General features: G+C 57.2%; 2 protein-coding genes across 2 annotated transcripts; one reads left to right on the forward strand and one right to left on the reverse strand.

Moving 5' to 3' along the window:
• Positions 1-810: 810 nt before the first annotated feature.
• Positions 811-5,636, reverse strand: ZIC2 (Zic family member 2). Its single transcript, XM_040991015.1, has 3 exons — positions 4,296-5,636; positions 2,398-2,561; positions 811-2,251 (listed from the first exon to the last, which is right to left on the reverse strand). Exons 1-3 carry the CDS (start codon positions 5,365-5,367, stop codon positions 1,883-1,885), a joined length of 1,605 nt encoding a protein of 534 aa, XP_040846949.1. The 5' UTR covers positions 5,368-5,636; the 3' UTR covers positions 811-1,882.
• A 9,095-nt stretch (positions 5,637-14,731) lies between these two features.
• On the forward strand, positions 14,732-20,620 carry ZIC5 (Zic family member 5). Its single transcript, XM_040991016.1, has 2 exons — positions 14,732-16,522; positions 19,992-20,620. The coding sequence occupies exons 1-2, from the start codon at positions 15,004-15,006 to the stop codon at positions 20,432-20,434; spliced, it is 1,962 nt and encodes a 653-aa protein (XP_040846950.1). The 5' UTR covers positions 14,732-15,003; the 3' UTR covers positions 20,435-20,620.
• The last annotated feature ends 347 nt before the right edge of the window (positions 20,621-20,967 follow it).

The following is a 20,967-nucleotide window of genomic DNA, read 5'->3' on the forward strand; positions in this document are numbered from 1 at the left end:
TTTGGTTATTAGTTATTTTTCCTTTCTTTTTGGGAGCATCCAGCTGGTGGAAGAGTGGGAGGCTGGCAAGCTTCTAGAAAAGCTGATGGCCAGTGCTCCAACTCCCTGCCTCAGGGCAATCTTTGTCTTTTTCTGTTTTGTTCTGGTAGGTTCCTGAAGAGTTCTCTCACTTAGGGGCTAAAAGGTAGTTTCCTCTCCCGAAGAAAGCTTAGCCTGTGGAGCGCACCATCACCCGTACTTGAACATCTGGCTTAGACATGCTGGGTGTGTCCGATAAGCCTAACGCTTCAAATTTCAAGAATAAACTTTTGGCACAAAACAGACCCCTTTAAAAGGACCCATCATCAGGACCAAGTTCAAAAACAAAAGTACTTAGCTCAGTTTTGAAACGTGCAATTAAAAATAACTGTACCTCAGCTTTTCAGAGGCAGGGAGAGGCAGGGAGCTAGGGGAGGGAAGAAAACAAATAAGGAAATGTTTAGTGCTCTTAGTTTAGGCCAAGGCGCTGGAAGAAAGACATTCCCTCAGATAATGGGGTCATTAGACTCTCTGAAGGTTCTTGCTGCCAGTCCTCACAGGGGCTTTCCAAAAATTTAATTCCCTCTCGGCTACCACACAAAGGGCGGGCAAAATAATTCTGAAACTTTGTGCCAAGGGGACAGTTAGGGGGCTTTCCTAGGCATCCACACACCTTCCTGCCCGGGACTCCAGCAGTGCCTCCCACCATCTAGTGCACTTGCCCATCCAGGCAATGTCAGCCTCCTTCTTTTTTAATCTGTGTTGGGAGAGAGAAAAGGAAGAGCATCTTCATGCAGTTTCAACACATTTTATTATATTTCTGTATGCATTACTCTCAAAACATATCACAAGAAATGATCAAACCACTTAAAACCTTCAAATAAAAAAAATCTGAGTTTATGCCCACAATTGTACATATTTATAGTTAAGAAACATTCTTTATAAATATTGTTTCCTCTGTAGCAAGTTAATACCATAATTTAATTACAAATGGATAAATATGATCATGGGTATTTACAGAAGGAGGGTGTTATGACGGAAAAAAGCTAACGGCACAACATTTATTTTTCCCTCCACAATCTCTCGTACAGGAACTAACAAATTGAACTTGCAAAAGCACTAAAACATCACATGTAAACCCAGCTAACAGAAAAAATACATTCACAAGCGTTGGTGGAGGTGGCGGCGGGTGCAGCGCGATGAGTGTGCTCAAGAAACAGGGGGACTTTGGCACGGCTCGGTTGGTGGCGTTTTCTTCCCCCCAGTCTATAGTTGCATGAAGTTTACAATCAAATTGCCTCGTAAAAATGAACACAATATTCAATACCACAACACAAAATAAACCATTTGCTTCCACTTTACTTAAAAAAGAACCCGGGTCAACTAAAAAGTGAGAAGAGAAAGCGCGTCGCTTGGCAAGGAAGGGAAGGTGGGGGTGGAAGGCCAGGGCAGAAAGGCGACCCGGGAGTTTTTACCCACGGACAAACTTCTAGACACCGAGGAGCCTCACAAAACCGCCTCGGGGGAGAGGTCTGCTATGTACAGTCTGTTGAGAAGACGGAGGGCAGGGGGTGGAGAGTGGGCAGGGCGGTGGCTCAATATTTTTCTGGGTTTTTATTTTTTTCAAATTTTTTTATTTTCTTTTATATATATATATATTCAGTTTCAGAAACTTCGGAAGGAATTTTTTTTCCTTTCATGCCTAGATTTTTTTTTTTTTTTTAGAAAAACAAAGTTTTAAAAATTCTGCTGGTAAAATTACCCTCATCCTCATCCAAATACGATTCCTAGTTTGAACACCAGATCAAAGGTGCGCCCGGGTAGGGAGGACGGGGAGACGGGGAGATAGGGGCCCCCTGGCCCCTCACACGTACCATTCATTGAAGTTGGAGGACAGGCCGCTGTGGCCCCCGGCTGTCCCGCTGCCCCCGCCGGAGCTGCCGCCGCCCCCGCCGCCCGTCCCGCCGCCACCCCCGCTGCTGCCGGAGCCGGAGCTGCCGGCCGTCCCGCCGCTCGAGCCGCCGGCCGAGCCTCCGCTCCGGTGCACCGCGGACACCGCCGCCGCTGCTGCCGCTGCAGCCGCCGCAGCAGCAGCCGCAGCAGCCGCCGGGGACAGGTTGGAACTGCTCTGGGGCTCGGCACTGGGGGACACGAGCCCCGGGGGCGTGGAGGACTCATAGCCCGAGCTGGCGGCGGGGGAGGACTCCGAGCCCTGAGGGGAGGATTCATGGACCTGCAAGACAAAAGCCGGGAGGGGAGACCAGAGGGGACTGGGTGTGAGTGCAGCTGCTGTGAGGCTGGGTCCCTGGGGACGGGACGCGCCCCCCGGAACCGGCCGTGCGCCCCCCGGGCTCCCCAGCCCGGCCGCCGCGCTGGTACCTTCATGTGCTTGCGCAGCGAGCTGGGGTGCGTGTAGGACTTGTCGCACATCTTGCAGAGATAGGGTTTATCAGAGGTGTGCACGTGCATGTGCTTCTTGCGGTCGCTGCTGTTGGCGAAGCGCCGGTCACAGCCCTCGAACTCGCACTGGAAAGGCTTCTCCCCTGCGAACGGCAAACATGGCCGCTTCGGCGGACACCCAATGCACCCCAGAAGGCAACCCAGGGCGACCGACCGACAGGGTGGGTGGAAGGGCCTCCAAAAGACAGCATTAGCTTCCCTTCACCCGCCCACCCCTCAGAACCTCGACTGACACTTTCTGCAAGCTCCTAGCGCGCTTTTCTTCTCCCCAAGCCTGCCTCCAGTCTCCTGGATTCGCAACGAGTCCGAGCCCTGCGCGCCTCCCCCCTTCTGCTTTCTATAGAGAGCTTTTTGGATTCGCAGCTCGAGAACAAGTTGGTCTCGCCATGGAGAAGCTGTTGTTGTGACAAAATATTTGGGGCATTATGAGAATGACACAGGCTGCTGGGCTGCTGTTGGCAATCAGGATTTGGAGCTGCTGTGCACTAGCGGTTGGGGCCTCAGAGAGGTTGAGCCAGTATTTCTGCATCCAAAAGTCTGCAAGTGGAGTTGACCATCCTTCTACTCTCCATCCTCGCCAGACTTGAGAGAAATTAGGTGAAATCTTTTAAGATAAGGCAGCTGCCGCAAAAGGCTGTGGTGGTAGGCGGCTAAAGCGGGGCGAGCCTCCTAGGTTCCCACACCCTGTAGCCTCAATTCCAAAGGCTGGGAGTCCTGCAGAGGTGTGAGAAGTCGGGTGCTCCCCAACCGGGGCAGCGGGGGGAGGGTACCGTTTAACGTGAAATTCCATTAGCACCTAAATTGTTTTCTTAAAAGACATCCGCTGGGGCTGGGACTAGAAAGCGAGCATTTCATGCAAATACATTTCTCGAATTTTAAACCTTGTTAAAAGCTTGTCTAGCACCTCGGCTCCCTCCCTCCCCGGAAGAGAACAATAGGCCGCTGGCGCATCCCCACTCCGGGGTAAATATTGACGAGAGAAGTTGCTACAACAGTTGGCTTTCTTTTACGGAATCGTCTGGCACGATTTTGGCTGGGACCTGGTCAGACATGTATAATCTACGAACGCGGGGCGCGTTCTCCGGTGGTTTGGTTCCCCCTCACGCGATGCCCCAGCGGGGCCGCGCTGCCCGAGGCTCTGGCTGCCCCGGGGCTGTGGGTCCAAGTTTGGAATCGCAAACCCTCTGGAAGCTTATTTGAGAATTTCTACAAATTGCTGTGAAACCACCAAAGCCCCCGCCCCAAGTCGGGCGCTTAAAAATGGAGAAAGCCCTTAAAGCTTCCGCTCACACCAAACCCTTCACGGAAGCACTCCGCGGAAGGGCGTTTGGGAACGCTGAGTCTCAAGAAGTGGGAAAACATACCAGCCCCTCCAACCCAGACGCGCGCCGGGAGCCGAAAAGCGCATTCAGACAAGCTGGCAAGACCCCCTATCTAGGCTCGCTTCCCGGGCACCGAATCGAGAACGGTTTCCATTTTTGTGTGTTCTCTTTTGGACGGAAAAATCCACCCGGGCTGAGCAAACCAAGCAGTTGCAACACCCAAAGCGCACATCTGATACTACCCTGGTCATGTGGGACTCCAATTTCCGCACATGGAAAAAATAAAATCCGACCCTATTCTTTCATCCTCCAACAAAAACAAGCAGCCGGCAATCTCGCTCACGTACACAAAGTATCTCGCACTCCCGGGCCCAGCTGGCGCCTGGCGGCCAGGACCCACGGTCGGCACCCCCTCTCCCTGCGTGCCCGCTCGGCATCTCCTGCGCCTCTCTCCCTCCCAACCGCGCTGCTGTCCCAGTGCCGGCCCACGGTTACCTGTATGGGTCCTCTTGTGGATCTTGAGGTTCTCGGAGCGCGCGAAGACCTTGCCGCAGCCCGGGAAGGGGCAGGGGAAGGGCTTCTCGCCGGTGTGCACGCGGATGTGGTTGACCAGTTTGTATTTGGCCTTGAAGGGTTTGCCTTCGCGCGGACACTCCTCCCAGAAGCAGACGTGGTTGCTCTGCTCCGGGCCGCCGACGTGCTCCACCGAAACGTGGGTCACCAGCTCGTGCATGGTGCTGAAAGTTTTGTTACAGCTCTTCTTAGGGTTGCTCAGCTGCTCCGGGTCGATCCACTTGCAGATGAGCTCCTGCTTGATACACTGCTGCCGCATGTAGCGGAAAAAGGCACCGGGGTGGTGGTGATGGTGGTGGTGGTGGGCCGCGGCCGCTGCCATGTTCATACCCATGTTCATATTCATGGGGCCGTACTGGTTGTGGAGCTGCGCCGCCGAGTAGGGGTCGGTCCGCGGGCTCGCCACTTGGCGGTATTGCTCCGAGCGCCCAAACACCTCGCCGGGCAGCCCGAGGCGCATCTGCCCGTTGAGCACATTCTGCGAACCGTGCGGCCCATGCTGTTCCGGGAGGCCGGGGAAGAGGAGGTGGCCCTGCGCGTCCGAGTGCGCGTGGTGCAGGCCGCCCGCGCCCGGCCCGAACAGCCCGTGCTGCCCACCGCCAGGCGCCGAGTCCCCGAAACCGCGGCTGCGGAACAAGAAGTCCCGAGTGGAGTTGAAGGGCGGCCCAGAGTAGGAGCCAACGTGCGCGGCGTGGGGCCCGAGCGCGGCGGCAGCGGCGGCGGCGGCAGCGGAGCCGGGGTAGGCGCCGGGGCCCTGCGACGTGAATGCTGAACTCTGGCCGGGCGACAGTTCGTGCGCGCCGGGATTGAGCTTGAAGGCGCCCATGTGCGCGGCCGCCGAGTCCACGAAGCCGTTCTGCGCCGCCGCTAGGCTCAGTTCACGGTCTTGCATCTCGGCGGCCGCCGCCGCAGCCGCCGCGGCCGAATGGTGATGATGGCGCGCGAAGCTGCCCACCCCGATGGCCGGGAACTGCGGCCCCGCGTCCAGGAGCATGGCCAGCGCGCCCGCCCGCCCCGCGGTTCCCTTTCTCCGGATCCGCGCGCTGAGTCCGGCGAGCGCCGGGCTCCGGGCGCAGGCGGCTGAGCTAGCGGCGCCTTCAGTCCCGGGAGCCGCGGTCCTGCGCCCGCCTCCTCCACCGCCGCCTCGATCTGCCTCGGGCGGCCGAGCGCAACGCGAAGGCGCGGAGAGGAAGAGGAGGAGGAGGCGGCGGCGGCGGAGGAGGAGGCGCGGGAGGAGGAGGAGGTGGAGGAGGATAAGAGTCCAAAGCCAGGCGGAGGACCAAAGTGTATTAAAGGAGCTGCGGCGGGGGCGGGCGGGTAGGGCAGGGGAGGGCGGGCGGGAGGAGGGAGCGGGAGGGAGGTGTGGGGAGCCGGGCGGAGAGGGGGGCCACCGGGGGCGAGCGCCGCGGCCCCCACCCCTGCGCGTCCCCGCGCGCGCACGCACGCCCCGGCTCTCCCGCCCCGCGGACCCTGGCCCGGCGCAGCCGAGCGGCGCCCGCAGGCGGAAATCACGGCAGCGGCGGGGCCCCGGGGCCGGAGGGCGGCGGCGGCCGTGCGCAGGCCGGGCTGGCGGGCGAGGAGAGCGCGCGCGAGGACAGCGCCCGGGCCCCCGCGCGCCCGCGGTCCACCTGATCGCGGCGGGGGCGCCCGGGTGGCAGGCGGTGACCAGGCGGCCGCTCCCTCCCCCGCGGCCCTGCTCGCGCCGCCCCACGCGCTGCGGGTATTGTTCGGCGCCGCGGCTGCGGTGTTTAGCCCTCCACGTCCTCCGCGCTTGGCATTGGCTGCGCCTCGCGTAAACTTGCGGTGCCCACGAATTCCCCCGATGAAGGAAGCGATCGTGCGGCTCCCTCTTTCTTTAAGTTGTGCGGGAGGAGGCGGGGGAGGAGGAGGACGAGGACTGTGGGAGGGGAGAAGGCAAGCGGGGGTGGAGGGAGGAGGAGGCCGAGCGGAAAAAACAATAACAATAAAAAAAAAGTGATCCCTGGCTTATCCCCCTTCCTCCAGCCGCCGGGCCGCCGGGCAGGCAGCCTCACCGGCGAGGACCCCACGGAGCAAGTGGGAAGAACCTGGGGGGGGGGTGCTCCGCTTGGGGCGGCGACGGCCACCACCTCCGTTTGTTTCGGTGGTTGCCGGCACAACCTTTTATTTTTTATTTTCCGTCTCCTCCTTTCTCCCTCCCCTGCCCCCGCGCCCCCGCGGAGCCGGGCCCGGCCTCCCTCTCTTCCTCCCGCGGGCTCCTAGCCGGGCCTCCGGCCACGCCGCCCCTTTAACGGCGGCCCCCGCCCCGCGCGCCCGCCCCGCGCCGCCATTGGCCGCGGCGGCCGTGTCACTCCGGCGCCCCCGCCCCGCCGCCGGCCCGCCCCTCGAGCCCCGCTCGCCCGGAGCCCCCCGCCGCCCCGGCAGCCGCCGCCGAACGTGCCCGCGGGCCCACGCTGCCGGCTCGCGGCGCCTCGCCCGTGCCGGTTCCTCGGCGCTCCCGGGAGCTGGGGCGCAGGCGCTGCACAGACCGGGGAACCGCTCCCTCGCTCGGCTCGCGGCCTTGCGCGGAGGCCACCGCCTGCCCCCACGAACCGAGCCGCTCCCGGCGGAGCCCGAGCCACCCCGGTGGGGAGCGATGAGGCCGGGCGGCGGGAAGCTGGCTCGGCAGCTCGCCGCGGGGCGTGCCTGGGACCGGGCAGCCGCTGCCCCACACGCTCCCTATTCTGCCCCGCGCCTTAGTAACCCCTACTCGGTGGTATTAAAAGCACAGGTGACGGCAGGTGGGCATCGGTGGGCGTAAGTCGAGTCTGGCTCGCCCCCACATGCCCCTCTGGGCCGCGCACCCCTCGGCCCGTTCCCCCAGTCCCGGCACGCTGGACCCCCACCCCCCTACTCCCCGCGGCTCACGTCCTGCTCCGATTACAGCTGTAAACACCGGGCAGCAGCCCCGCAAGGGAGGGGGCCGTTTGGAAGAGGTTGAAAGACTGTGGCACCCTCGGGGTGCATGCCCAGAAGCCGGGACCGCTGCCACGGGGACTGGAGAGGTGTGGGGACGCCCCGCGGCCCAGCAAGGCTCAGGCCGGGCGGGGTTGTTGGCCACGGGTCAGTTTGTGGGCCCCCGGAGGAGAAACTGCCAGATTTGGAGGACTTCAAAACTTTGGAGCGGGTACCCGGGCGCTCCCAGAGCAGCCAGCCTCCTCGCCCCGGGCCCCTGGCGTCCCCCTGCCGCGTCGGACCTCTCCTGGACCGGGCTCACGAGGTGCCCGGAGTGCAGGCCGAGGTGTGAAGGCACGGCCTGGGGCCAGCGCCCCGCTGGCCTGGAGGGCTGCTTCCCCACCCTCCACATGCCTAGGCAGTGTTTCAAATAAAATGCAAGGAAAGGACAGGCGCATCGTCAAGTCTGTGTTGGAGCGGAATGGACCAAACACCAAAAAAAGGCGGGAAGGCTCCTTATCTAGCTCGCCGCGACTGACGCTGCCCAGGCTCCTGGCGCCGCCACAGGCCACCACTGCCCGCAGAAGCGGGTCTCCGCCGACCAGGGCTGCTTGCCACCCCATCCTCCGGGCGACCTGAGCCTGCTGCTCGCCTCCCACCCACATCGCGGGCCGTCCTAAGTGGGGGTGGGACGGTATAGGAAATGGAGGCTTCTCCACAGATCTGAACACGTTTGAGACTGCCCTGAAGAGAAGGCGAAGTGCTCTTTTCCTCACACTCCAGTTCGCCCATCTCTCTTTCTCCGGAAGAGGGACCAAGGGCAGGTGTGAGACTACCCCCTTCACTGATGGGGCCTGAGGCAGACAGGCGGAGGGTGAGACCGGAAGGAAAACCTGTGTCCTCCTGGTAGCCATTACAGGTTGCCAAGCGCCCGGCGTTTTGCGGTGGTGAACCTTTTTCATGGATTTACACCGGAGGGGATGGGAGGGGATGAGGTATTGAGACACTACTCCCAAAAAGAAACAGGCAACTTGGAAAGAAGCGTCCTTAGCTGTTGACTGTGAGCAGAGCTGCCCTGAGAAGCCATAGCCTTGCCTGGCCTGCCTGCCACTTGCAAGTTTTCCTCCTTTCCCGCTCGCTCGCGCACCCCCTATTCTCTTGGCTCGCTTTGATTTCTCCTTTGCGGCGCCCGCGGTTCCGGGACGGCGCGGCTGGGCGCTGGCTCGCGCCGGGGCCAGGGGCCGGATGCCTTCATAGCCGCCGGAGACCCCGCAGCCTGGGCCCTCCTGACTATTCTCTCCCGGCTCGAGTTCTCCTCTCTCCGCAGGACACAGAGGAGCTGAGCCAAGTTCAAAGTCACGTCGCCGTCCCTCTCAGAAGTGCTTCCTTTCTCTACAATCTGCAGAACCCTTTCCTTCTTGACATGGTATTGGGAAAGAAAAAAAAAGAAGAAGAAGGAAAGGGAAGTGAAGGAGAGCAAGGGGGAAGAAGGGGGTGGGGAGAGGCTTGCAGAAGCTTTCAGAAATTATCGCCTGCAAAAGAGACTCGGGATCCTTGGCTGCAAGGAGGGCGTGGGGGGAGAGGCCAGGCTGCGTTACACCTCTGACTCCAGTCTTTCAACAGGTTTCTGAAAGGGCCAGGCTGAATCGTGGGGTTTCGCAGTCGGGCAAATCCATCCCCTCTTTGTAAGTTTCCCAACGTTGTCCTTTCCAAGTGTTATACAGCGACTGCACTGGCATGGCCAGCTCCTGGGACGGGGAGGCTGTGGGCCCCCGCATGCACGCGGGCATACACACGCCGGTTTCCTGTGCAAGTGCAGCCAGCTGTAGGCTCTCCGACATCTCGGATGTCTTCAAGGAATCTGCAACCCCAACGAACAAGCCAGCGCCCGTGAACAGAACACGTCAGCTGGATTCTTTCATAGAGTACAAACCCACCATACCCTCTCCCACACATGTGGGATATATATACATTGCCGTATAGCAGAAGCCAAACAAAACAAACCAGTAAAGAAAACCCAAGGCCACTTAAGGAGAGGTGTGCAGATCTTGGGAGGGGAGCTGGGGGAAAGATGGTGCCATAAGCTCTCTTGCATAACATGGAAAAAAAAAAGGAGGATAGAAGCGGCGAGACAAGGTTCACAGACTTCCAACCTCATAGTCTGTGTCATACACTCATAAATTCAACAAGATCATCAACAGGATATTAAGTTGCAGGTCCCCTTTGATTCAGCTTCCCAACCACTCCTGGGCTGGGTGACCCCTGACCCGGGAAGGACCACATGTGTGGCAGGGCAGCCCCATCTGTAAAACTCACCTAGAACAAAAGTTCTTTGTCAAGATGTGAGAGAAGTGTGATGGAAAAGAGTGGGACATTGTGAAAATCCCAGCCAGTGTAGGGACGTTTCAACGCCGTTTCTTAAGGAGGGGCAGTTGGGTGGGGAGTGTGGAGGTCCTCTCCAGCCTGCGGCATGGATCTCTCTTCTCCTACAGCCAAAATCTACAGTTTTATAACTCGGCTTCTAAAAAAATCTCCCTATAAAATAATATGTGCTCACCAGCGGTTCAGTGAAAATATTTATGAATTTGTCCAAAGGAACTCCAGAAAAAAAGAAAGAGACCACCAGCCACCCTGCCTTTTACTGCCCTTGGTGACAGTAGCTGCGGTTTTGCGAAAGGAAGAGAACTGCTGGTCCGGTTTCCTCTTCCCTTACCGGAGGAGCATTGCCTATGTGACAGAGCCAAACACAAAGGGCAGCAGCCTTGGTGCACACGAATGTGCTGAATTATCCCCCGGGAGCCTCTTCCCTGGGCTCCCGGGCAAACTTACAGCCGGAGAGGGGGACTCTGAGGACAGGCCAGCCGTTTTCCAATAAACTGCAGTATTATTGCAACAGACTTTGTAATACAATTTATGCTGTCATTCATATAGAACAATGCCATATGTCAACCATATTGCTTACACCAGTAACTCCATCAACGTGTCACGATTTGATTTATCTCAACAGCTTCTTCCGGTGGCGAAGTGTAGATACGACGAGGGGTGTCGAGCGTGGGTGCTACCTGACACACGTGAATTGTTAATAACCACACGATTTCCTCTCTTCCTCCTTCTTTTCCTTTGTTACCCAGAATAATTTCAAGGAAAATGACTGAAGGGGAAAAACACACCTTAAAAATAAATGCTGGGGGTGGGGATTCTGTGTCTTGTGCGTGGCCAGGACTTTTGCGGTTCAAGTTTGGAGTGTCTGAACATGTTGTAGGACATGTGATGCTTTATTTCCCAGCCCTAATGGCTAAAGGTCGGTCAAAGGCCTTTCTCCCATAGCCTTCTCTGGAGGGAAAATGATTGATAATCGAATGGCAGTATTTGATGACATACTAATTTTTTCCCACTCAATATACCCTTTGATATTGGAGGAATGAGAGAGTGGTGATTTTCAACAGCTTTTAGCCACAAAGGCCAATTGGATGCAGGATGGGTCCAGTTCCTGCCTACCCACATAACGGAACACAAGCTTCACAGCCTAGCTGCTCCAACCTCTTGCCTTTTTATCCTCAGTAAATCCATGCACTTGCCTGACAGAGATCCTAAACCTGGGTAAGACACATATTTTGGACCATTCTGAGCCACACTCAGGCATGGGACATGAGGATGAGGATGGAGTGGAGAGCGCTCAGGAGGGCAGGAATGAAAGGCCAGTTCGCACAGAGGACCCAAAGGACTCAAAAATCAGAGCACAGCCCTCAGGTGGCCAAGACAGAGGGATGGCCAGGAGGGAAAGGGCCGTGCCTGGCTGCCTGGGGAACCTGATTTGGCCAAAGCCCTGGAACCACAAACACCCATCACTTCCGGCCCTGAGGAGCTTGGCCTAGCCGACCCCTTTGCCCGGCTCCCGTGCCTTTTAGAGCGGGTCCCGACCGCCACCGCCTTCCCGGGCGGCTGTGGGCAGGCAGTTCCTCAGCCGCGCGCCCATATATACACTCGTTGGTGCTCCAGGGCTGGGCGCCAAAGGTCCTTCTATTTTTGCCTCATCCCCTTCCCCCGACTCCTCCGCCCTTGAACCCGTCTCCGACGCCTCTCAAATGGCACGAGCCTCTCCCACCCCACCGGGCACCCAGCCCTGGCGTGAGGAGGCCGCTCTGGCAGAAATCACGCGGGACCAGCGAGTCGTAAAGCAATTGCAAGGCAATAAAAGGCGGCCCCGGTGGGTCCCCCAGCGCCTTTCTTTCTGGTCCGCCCCTCCAGCCCCCGGTGGCCCCCTCCCCCCGCCTGCAGAAACAATCAAACAAAGGCTCAAAAGCCAGGAAATGTCCAATTCACTTCCCTTGGAGTTTATTAATTGCCCACACCCATCGCTGGAAACTTGGTTGTGGGCAGGGAGAGACGGAGGGCACGCGGGAGAGGGCCAGCCGCGCGGGCACCCCCTCTGCGCCGCATGAGGTCGCGGATACCCGCTGGAGGATCCCAGAGGCTGCATTTTCGGCCTCTAGGCAGCTGGGAGCCCAGTGGCCCGCCGGACATTTACTGTAGCTCTCGTCTTGCCTGCGTCTTCGTGCCTTTATTTGGGAGGTTGGAAGGCGGCTGGGGCTCGGGGTGCGACAGAGATCTGGAACGCACGGGCCCAGGATTGCACCCCAGAAGGGGCGTCTTCACACCGTCACCTCCGCTGGTAAAAACACGGCCAAAGGCATGAGCTTGTGGGGGTTGGTCGCTGCAAACGCGGGGACTCGATCCACTGGAGAAGTGTCATAACGACCTCTATAAACCCCCTGCATTTAAAACCAGAATTATTTTCTTCAACGCCCTGGAGATTGTTGGTGTTTATTTAGGAAGTGTGACTCAGTCTGTTGGGTTCAGGGGGTTTGATTTGGCTCACAAATAGCTTGAAAAAGAAAATGCGCACCTGGGGTCAGGCGGGTCATCACAATAACAAAAAGCGCGTCTACAAAATAAAAAGCTCTTTTATAAAGGAAGGCAATCCCGGAAATCCACGCCAGCCTTCCTAAGGACCAGCCAGCTAGGCCTATTCTCAGCTTTAATTGGCAGGCGGTTTATTGGCGCCTTATTGGTGTTGATTGAATTTTTGCTCCTAGTCCTTTCTTTTAAGAATTAGTATCTCAAGTCGATTTACCCGAGTCAATTATGTTTTTAGGGTCTAGATTTGGTCATAAATTTGCAAATATTCATTAAACTCACTTTGTAAATATCCCCCTTTCCAATAGCTACCCAAATTCCTGTTATTGCCCTAAGAAACTTTTTTTTTTCTCTCTCTCTCCTTTTTTAAGGCTTCCATAAAAAGAAATTGATCAGGGAGCTATATTTGAATTAAGACATATTAAATCGATGACAGATACATATCACGCTGTGTTTAACAAGAGTTGTACAAGAAGGCGGGTTCCAGATTCCGCACGGCTCTGCTGCACCATTATTCCCATTTTTACAGCCTTTCCTTCATGCCTTCACCCATTAAACCATTAAATTTCAGCAATTCAATAAAACAAAGCAGTTATAATTTTGACAAAAAGCTATTTTGAAGGGGGTTGGAGGTACCCGTTTTATGACACAATAAAAATGCTCAACGGTGTATATTAAAGGCTAGGCTGTGTTTATTTTCATCTTTCTTGATCATTCTTTTTCGGTTTTATTTTTACTTCTAACTTGGAGGAGTGAATTCAAAGCTGCCATTACTTAAGTCTTGACACCCAAGGCTAAGAAATTCAAAGAGAGGAAAAGCACGTGAGGCGGAGAGAGGTGCGGCGTGCTGAGTGGGGACGGAAGGTGGTGTGGGGTAGAGCCCAGTTGGAGGTTTGCTTCTGAGCCTGGCACTGGCCAAGCTCCCGAACAAGCTTGGCGCTTGGCGTGGTTGGCTTTGGAGACAAAAAGCTGGGTGCTAAGGGTCTTCCTCTTCAAATACAGACGTGGATTTTGTCACTGCTATTTATTAAAAATGTTTTCCTTCTGTGCACGTGTGAAGACTAGAGAAAAAGCCTATTTGAAATGTGATGGTAGCATTGTCTGTGTTTACTTGTCAGTTTTTATAAGAGAAATGACACTCCCAAGGTTCACGGGGAAGCTCCTTGTTGCACATTATTCACACCAATGTAAATTGTGCCATCAAATCCACTCTTTACTTCCCAGATCACTACCCGACCAAGGCTTTCTGTGGGCTTTTACTGAAGCTGCAAACGAATTAAGCTGAAAATAGGATTTACCATACCTCAAGAAAGAAGGGGGGAAAAAAAACCCATACTCTAATCCTTGTTGCTTCCTAATAGCTTTATGAAGGAAGCAAAATTTTTAAAAATTAAAACCTTAATTTTCTGAATATTGTGAATTGCACATACGATACATTTTAAAAATTTCTTTACAAAAGTTATCTAGTGTATTTTTGGGGGGAATGGTACACATCCCATTTCTGTCTCTCAAAAGCGATACAAGGGACAAATTTTGTTAAAAAAAAAAAAACGAAGAAAGAACAAAACCACAGGCTTGATTTAAAAAAAAAAACTGGGAAGAAAAGGGTCTCTCTTTTAAAAAGTTTTTATGGTTTCAACATAAAACTTCTAACTAGAAATGAAAATGTGAAGTGTGCAATAAGCAAACAGCGAGGATATTTTTAATACAGTATTTCATTGAATCAATTCTAATTCGTATTCCTTTCAGAGAAACTGAGGCATGCGCATGTATTCCGGCGCGGAAGAAAGTTCTTAAAGGACCCTGTGTTACTCCGCGGCTTCCCTGTGGAGAGAGGCCTTCTGGCCTGCCCAGTCACTGTTACCTCCAAAAGGCAAAAATTAGAATCGCGGCCTGATATCTTCCTCCCCCGCTCCGCTAAATCTAATTGGAGGTGGCAGATACCGAACCGATGAGTGGCGAGATTACACTTCGAGCCAGCTGCGTTGAACCATTTTGAAAAAGACTCCACGAGCTAAAAAGTCGCAGTAAAACGGTTCTTTGGGGGTGGGGGGATGGGGCGGAAGGTCTATTTGGAGTTCACCTGGTGTATTTCGGAGCCAAGCCCCACAAGTTATTTTGCAACCAGTGGGGCTTGAATTACTTTCCTTACTCCGACTTCTGCATGTGCACGCCCCATGCTAGTGCTGGGCAGAGTGGTGTCCAAGTAGTTCCTAGCATCACTACTGCAGTTATGATGACCAGTCGTCCACCCTCTTCCCAAGGGGGCAGCCCGAGGATCTTCCTAGGGAGGAGGTAGAAAGGGTTTGGGCATTGCAGCTAGCAGCGAGTGGGAGAAGCTATTGGGGCTGTGGGTTCCCTCCTCGGCTTTGCGCTCCGGGGCGCTCTGACCGCGTGCCAGTGCACACCCTGCGCCAGGGCGGTCCAGGGAGTGCGGAGCGGTGCGCGCGCAGGCCAGGCACAAAACTTTGCAAGTGCAACTTGGGCATCCCCGGGGAGGCGGAGACCAGGGCTCCGAGCGGGGAGGAGGGGCGCGAAGCGAAAGCGCTGGAGGCTGGGAGCGCAAGGGGCGAATCCCCGCTGGGTCCTGGGTCTGAACGGGAGCCAATGGAGCAGCCGAGGCTGCTGCCAATCATGCGGCTCCCTCCAATCCCACCCGTGCCATTTGCAAAATCTCGGTCCCACTGTGCAGCTCAAATGTGGTGTTCCCTCTGCCAATCGCTGGAGGACACAGTGGCAACCGGAATAAGCAGAGTTAGGAGGCCAGGACAAAAGAAGTTAAAGAGCCCCTAATATATACATGTTTCTGAAGGCGGGCAGAGGGAAAAAAGTGTCCCCAGTGAGGGTCTGTGGGCCCGATTGTGTAGTTCTGATGGAGCCCCCTTTGAGCAAGAGGATCCCGCCAGCGCTGAGATTAGCGGATTTGGCAACAGCTCAGGCCCGGCCGCTTCAGAACATGACAGGCTTCCCGGCGCTGGTCCGCGCGCCCGCCCACTCCCACCTCCGCGCCGCCGCCCTGCACCGCCGCCCGCGGGACCTGGGCGCTGACCCCGGCGTGGCCGTCACTCCGCTGGGACCCGAGCACATGGCCCAGACGAGCGCGCTGGGCCTCAGCCCTCCCTCCCAGGTGCTCCCGGCGCAGCCCGAAGCTTCTGCAGCCTCCATCACGCACCCCGACGCGGGTACCTACCCCGGCCGCGGGGGCAGCAGAGGCGCGCAGCCCTCCACGCCCCCGCCCCCAGCCCCTCCTCTTCCTCCCTCCCCGTCACCCCCTCCCCCCTCCCCTCCCCCTCCTCCTCCTGCCCTCTCGGGCTACACCACCACCAACAGTGGCGGCGGCGGCAGCAGCGGCAAAGGCCACAGCAGGGACTTCGTCCTCCGGAGGGACCTTTCCGCCACGGCCCCCGCGGCGGCCATGCACGGGGCCCCGCTTGGAGGGGAGCCGCGGTCCGGCACCAGCTCCCCCCAGCACCCGGCCCCGCCTCCCCACTCGGCCGGCGTGTTCATCTCGGCCAGCGGCACCTACTCGGGCCCGGAAGGCGGCGGCGGCCCGGCGCTCTTCCCTGCGCTGCACGACACGCCGGGAGCCCCCGGCGGCCACCCACACCCACTCAACGGCCAGATGCGCCTCGGGCTGGCGGCGGCGGCGGCAGCCGCGGCGGCCGAGCTGTACGGCCGCGCCGAGCCGCCCTTCGCGCCGCGCTCGGGGGACGCGCACTACGGGGCGGTGGCGGCCGCTGCAGCCGCCGCCCTGCACGGCTATGGAGCCGTGAACTTAAACCTGAACCTGGCAGCAGCAGCGGCCGCGGCAGCTGCGGCGGCCGGCACCGGGCCCCACCTGCAGCACCACGCGCCTCCCCCGGCGCCTCCGCCGCCGCCGGCGCCCGCGCAGCACCCGCACCACCCCCACCTCCCAGGGGCCGCCGGGGCCTTCCTGCGCTACATGCGGCAGCCAATCAAGCAGGAGCTCATCTGCAAGTGGATCGACCCGGACGAGCTGGCCGGGCCGCCGCCGCCGCCGCCGCCACCGTCACCGTCCCCAGCCGGCGGCGCCAAGCCCTGCTCCAAAACTTTCGGCACCATGCACGAGCTGGTGACCCACGTCACGGTGGAGCACGTGGGCGGCCCGGAGCAGAGCAGCCACGTCTGCTTCTGGGAAGACTGTCCGCGCGAGGGCAAGCCCTTCAAGGCCAAATACAAGCTCATCAACCACATCCGCGTGCACACCGGCGAGAAGCCCTTCCCCTGCCCCTTCCCGGGCTGCGGCAAGGTCTTCGCGCGCTCCGAGAACCTCAAGATCCACAAGCGCACTCATACAGGTGGGTGTCTGTCCCCGGCCCCGCCACTGCCGCCGCCTTCTGCGCCGCCGCCACCGCCGCCGCCGCCTCTGCTTCTCCTGCTCGCCTTACTTTTTTCCTTTCTTCTGCTGCTTCTCTTTGAAAACGTATAACCCGGACATGTGACTTCTTTTTTTTCTCTCCCCCCCTTTCCTTTTTTCTATGAATAAGTAATTCGATAGCACACACAGGCCCCGCGCTGGGTTCCCACACGGCCGAGTGTCCAGCGCGCCCGCAGCCCCCTCCACCGGGACCGGCCACGCGCTCCAGCCGCCGCCGCCGCCGCCCCGGAGCAGAAGCAGCAGCAGCCGAGCAGGAAGGCGCCCAGGACGGTCGGCAGCCCCCATCCCGCCCGGCTCCGGGAAGTCGGGGAGGGCGGCAGGGAAGGGGGGCCGGGGTCGCCAGGGCCGCGCGCCTCCCCTCTCCAAACCAGTCGCTGCGCCGACGGCAGCGGGCGTGGGATTGGGTGCCGTGGCGTCGGCCCGCCGTGAGGGGAGGGTGGACCCGTGCTCCTGGTCAGGGTGCGGAAGGACCCCTCTCACACACAGACACACACGCCGTTGCCCTGGAGTGTGAAGCACTTGGCGTCTGTCCTGTCAAAAGAAAGTTCCAGAAGTTACAGGACGGGGAGGGCCCCCTCCCGCAGTCGGCGAGGCCTAGCCCGCCACGGAACTTGGGGGTTGGGGCATTGGAACCCACCTACCCCCAGGCCCTGTTCTGGGGGGAGGCCGTGAGTGAGCGTTAGGGGTGGGGATGCCAAGGCCCCGATGGCAGGCGGCCACGGCGTGGGGCCGTGGGACAGCCCGTGCACCGAGGGCCTCCGGTGGCCGCCTGCGGGCGCGCGTCAAGCTGAAGCGTAAAGGAGCGCGGGCGGGATTTATAGGACAGAAGAGAAGATTGTCCCTCAGAGGACGCTTAAGTAACTGGAGTTTACGTTCTGTAATCACTCAGCTGATTTACTGCGATGCGGCGGGCGAAGGCAATCTTTAGGCCTGGGACGCAGGGCCAGCGGCCAAGCTGAACGTAGCAAGGCCGAGAGTGCGGACCTGCAGCCCCCTACCTGGGTGGCCTTGGGCTAGAGGCCTGCAGGCCTTGCTCCAGCGGGCGACACTTCCCAGGCCTCCCCTGTGGGAGAGTGGGCCGAGGACGTCTGCCTACAGGAGTTTGATCAAAAGTCCAGCTGCTTGCTCTTGGCCCTGCAACAAACTGACGCAGTGAGGTCAGCCTCCACCCGCAGGCCTTCCCTCAAGTCCTTGGGTTTCCGGGCCCCCTGTGCCAGCTTTTGTGGTTGTATTTCTGTTCTCCAGCGTGGGTCCGGCCTCGGGGGAACGTGCTCAGTTGCCCGTGGGAGGGAGGGAGGCAGTCAGGCCGGCCAGCATCCCCGGCTCACGTTAGAATCCGTGCCCACTGGTTTTGGCGGCGCGCGTTGTGTGTAGAGAGGGGCTATTCTTGGCCTCCTTCTCTGGCCACCACACGGCTCTGGCTTCTGGGGAGGGGAGTGGGTTAGCTCGGATCCCTCAACAGACTAGGGCCTAATCCCTGGCCCACTCCTGTGTCCTGACCCACGAGCCCCAGGCCGTGGTAGCCCACCGTGGGCCTGCTCTGAAGGACCAGGCAGGAGCGGGGATTTGTCTGCTGCTACCTTCCCTTCTGTAAGCAGTGAAATTGTGACGTGTCGCTCTGTCAGAGGCTGAAATGGCAACTCTGGGTCCCAGCCTTTGGGGTTAGGTGGAATCCGCTCCTGCCCACCCACAAGGAGCATTCTGTCTCCCTTTCTTCTCTTTTCTCCTTTCACCTCTTCTTTTCCCGATTTCTTTCTTTTCCCTCTATATTCCAACACTGGGTCTACTGCCTCGTCTTTCTCCCGGAGGGACCAACACTGTTGGCCAGATTTATTCTTCACGCTCCGTGGTAGGCAGGTTGCTACACGAGATGAAAGGCTGTGACACTTTGCTGTAGGCTGCGGGCTACAACCACGTGAGGCTGCATGGCGAAAGGCACGGATCTTTGTATTTTAAAGGGATGCTGTCAGTGCTGCCTCTGGCGCACTGGAACGGTCAGTACCAGCGCTTAGGCAACATGGGAGTTAACTTTGTTGAAGCTCATATGGTGAGAGCTTTATAAAAGTTGCGATTAGCATTGTAAATTCTGTGTTTTCTCTCTCCAAGAGGGTTATTTAGATGACGTTTAAGTTTTAATCACTTTTTCCCTGTGAGGAAAATTCACATCTCTGAGTGCTTTCAGATGGCTAACATGTCCTGGCATTGAAGCAGTCTGTCATTGGTAATAAAATATCCCCCAAAATCAAACTACACTGAAATATTTGTATGGAAGGCACGGGAAAGTTTGCCACAGAAATGTTTGCCTCACCTTAATGTTTTCTTTAAAAAATAATTGCCCAAAGGAAAAATCCCCTAACAAATGTGTAAGCTGATGAAATGTGGAGAAATTCAACTTCATTTCTTAAATCTTCTTTAAAAACACACTGTATCCTCTGTTGGAGATGACTTGTTCCGTTATGAACTCAAGTACGCCACATTCCCAGACACTGGCTGCGCTGTGCCTGCTTTTTCTTTTTTTTAGCGCTAAGGTGGGTGGAATTTTCTAGTTGTCTTTTAAAGCTGGTGAGCTCTTCCTGGCCTTGTGTGTAAGGCAGTGAGTTGGTTAGACCAGCTCCCAGGAGTGACCAGCCAAGGCGCGTGTTCTAAAGCTGTGTGGCAGGCTGAGGGGGTCTCCTGGGAGAGGCTCCGGCTGGGGCTGGTGGTCTGCACAGGTTCTGTTCCACTGTGCTCCGAGGCTCCCCGCAGAGCCTGGGGAGCGCTGGGAGAGCCCAGAGCCCAGGCAGCCGGGGACAACGAACATTGGCAGGTGTGTGTTTCACAGGCGCCTTGCTTCTTCCTTAATGCCACGGCCTCTCCACCAATGATGTCCCTGAAGCAAAATGCCCCTATTGAAATTCTCCTGCACCTTAGTGAACTTTTAATTTAGCTTGTGTCTGTGTTTTTTCTTTTTCTTGAATCGCCACATGTTCCCTTGGGTTTGCAGGTCTGATTTTTTCAGTATATGTCTTGGGGGGGTGGGCGGTTCTGCTGTTGTATGTTTAAGTGTGTGTTTCCTAGGGGATGTGTGTGTTTGTTGTGGGGGTGGGGTTCTGCTGGTGGGATAACCCCCTGGACTTACTCTAGCCGTGACATTTCGCCCTGATCCATGTGGTGCTGCAGGGGCTGACATCTGGCCACTCCCAAGGCCAGGTCCCAGCAAAGGCTCCGGGCCAGGGGATGACTCCCTTGCCCCCTTTGGGTCCCTGAACCCAGGAATTAGGAATATATAGCAGGCTGGGATCTGGTCTATGGGAAAATGGGAAATTGTATTCCCAGCTTTCCTCCAAGATTTCTCTCCTGTGAGAAGTTTCTGGAAGGCCATTGTTGACCTTTCCTGTGTTTCGTTGCAGGGGAAAAGCCTTTCAAATGTGAATTTGATGGTTGCGACAGGAAGTTCGCCAACAGCAGCGACAGAAAGAAACATTCCCATGTGCACACCAGCGACAAACCCTACTATTGCAAGATTCGAGGTTGTGATAAGTCCTACACCCACCCCAGCTCTCTGAGGAAACACATGAAGATCCACTGCAAGTCCCCACCACCTTCTCCAGGAAGCCTGGGCTACTCTGCGGTGGGGACTCCCGTGGGTGCCCCCTTGTCCCCAGTGCTGGACCCAGCCAGAAGTCGCTCCAGCACTCTGTCCCCTCAAGTGACCAACCTCAATGAGTGGTATGTCTGCCAGGCCAGCGGGGCCCCCACCCACCTCCACACGCCTTCCAGCAACGGCACCACCTCCGAATCTGAAGATGAGGAAATGTATGGGAACCCTGAAGTTGTGCGGACGATACATTAGAATTGATTGTTGTCATCCTCCATAACAAGTGAGATAATAGGTTGGGGTCCTTGGACCATATCCTAACCTGAGACAATGCTGAGCCTCAGACAAACCCCCAACTCAGACTTGCCACCGGGTCTAATTAGCCCTATTTATTCAGTATGAAACCCTATGGTGTTTGTACATTTAATTAATTTAATTAAGATATTTGGGCTTTTTTTTTTTTTCCTTCTTAAAAAACAAACAGAAGAACCAAGCTGGACTTGTACATTGCAGGGGGCCAGCTGTACCAAGGAAAAGGGGAGATTATTCTAGATACACGCTGCCCATGCTGTATGTCTGTGTGTATGTTTTTAAACGGGGTGCAAACAAGCATTAAGTCAGAACTGAACACAGCCACCAGGCCCTCTGCATTTCCCGGGGTGCCTCTAGAATGCCTGCCACACCATACCCTGGGCTGCTTCTGAGCCTCCTGTTTGGGCCCTAATTCTGCAAACACACACTTGCTGCATTGCCAACAGACCCTGGACTGTGTTTACAACTCTTTGCAA

Source organism: Ochotona curzoniae, unplaced genomic scaffold, assembly GCF_017591425.1.
Source record: "Ochotona curzoniae isolate NIBS_2020 unplaced genomic scaffold, NIBS_Ocur_1.0 contig_64, whole genome shotgun sequence".
Taxonomy (NCBI): Eukaryota; Metazoa; Chordata; class Mammalia; order Lagomorpha; family Ochotonidae; genus Ochotona; species Ochotona curzoniae.

Coding starts and splice junctions, on each gene's coding strand:
- ZIC5 (XM_040991016.1), top strand. CDS start 15,004: ATGTTTCTGAAGGCGGGCAGAGGGAAAAAAGTGTCCCCAGTGAGGGTC. Junction 16,523..19,991: donor CCACAAGCGCACTCATACAG/GTGGGTGTCTGT, acceptor GTTTCGTTGCAG/GGGAAAAGCCTTTCAAATGT.
- ZIC2 (XM_040991015.1), bottom strand. CDS start 5,367: ATGCTCCTGGACGCGGGGCCGCAGTTCCCGGCCATCGGGGTGGGCAGC. Junction 2,562..4,295: donor CCACAAGAGGACCCATACAG/GTAACCGTGGGC, acceptor TGCCGTTCGCAG/GGGAGAAGCCTTTCCAGTGC. Junction 2,252..2,397: donor CGCTGCGCAAGCACATGAAG/GTACCAGCGCGG, acceptor TTTGTCTTGCAG/GTCCATGAATCCTCCCCTCA.